Here is a 956-nt window from a genome sequence, read left to right on the forward strand (position 1 = left end):
CACAGAGCTGGGAAGGACCTGGTTTAAGAAACTACACAACAGCAAAACAAAGGGGTACAAATGTAGTGGAGTGTCCGGCGCAGCCCCTGCAGCTCCCAGGGCACGTGGGGCCCTGGCCTGCAGCTGGCAAAGGGCTCCCTGGCAGCGTGGGGGCCTGGGCCCGGGTCAGTGTCACAGCAGAGCCCCTGGTCACGCTCACGGCCCCTTCTTGCTGCCCGGGGGCTTCTCGGTGCGGCGTTCCTTGCTCTCACCCTCGTCTCCAGCCTGCTGCTGCAGCCACATGCCAGCGTACACACCGCCCTTCTGCAGCAGGTCCTCGTGCCTGCGGGGAGAGCAGAGGGGTGCGAGGTCCTGAGCTGGCCCCAGAGCCAGAGAGGGGGGACCCCCTGGGCAGGCAGCACCAAGCCCTCCCCTGCTGTGCTCACCTCCCTCGCTCTGCAATGCGCCCGTCCTTGAGCACCAGGATCTGGTCTGCACCCACCACGGTGGAGAGCCTGCAGAGAAAGGCAGGGTGTTATTCTGGCTCAGAGGGGAGAGGGTCCGGGGCAGGGGGGCTGCACAGTGCAAGGAGCTACAATCACAGGGGCTGTCACCTCCTGAGCAGGACAGGTTTGCGTGCCCCTCTGGGGGGGACTGGCCAGCTCGGCAAGCTCAGGACCTCCCAGGTCAGCCCTTTCCCCTCATCCCTACCTATGTGCAACAACAATGGTGGTGCGGTGGGCGCAGACCTTGGCCAGGGAGGCCTGGATGTTCCTCTCGGTCTCCGTGTCGAGTGCGGATGTGGCCTGCGGGAGAGGCAAGGTGTGGGGAAGGGATGCTGTGGCAGGGGCTGTGGCAGGGGCTGCTGCAGAGCAGGGCAAGGCCAGGCTGGGGGCAGTTGCCATTACCTCATCCAGCAGGATGATGCGGGGACCCTTCAGGATGGTGCGTGCGATGGCAACGCGCTGCTTCTCCCC

The 956-nt window shown here is 65.4% G+C and overlaps 1 protein-coding gene across 1 annotated transcript in view; it reads right to left on the bottom strand.

Annotated features, from left to right (window-relative positions):
- Window positions 1-195: 195 nt before the first annotated feature.
- ABCB6 (ATP-binding cassette, sub-family B (MDR/TAP), member 6 (Langereis blood group)) overlaps window positions 196-956 on the bottom strand; it is a 5,900-nt gene continuing 5,139 nt past the window's right edge. Inside the window, 4 exon segments of the mRNA XM_009709044.1 lie at window positions 196-322; window positions 426-494; window positions 691-785; window positions 888-950. Coding sequence (XP_009707346.1) covers window positions 196-322; window positions 426-494; window positions 691-785; window positions 888-950 — 354 coding nt within the window.

This window comes from Cariama cristata, unplaced genomic scaffold (assembly GCF_000690535.1).
Source record: "Cariama cristata isolate BGI_N322 unplaced genomic scaffold, ASM69053v1 scaffold19651, whole genome shotgun sequence".
Classification (NCBI taxonomy): Eukaryota; Metazoa; Chordata; class Aves; order Cariamiformes; family Cariamidae; genus Cariama; species Cariama cristata.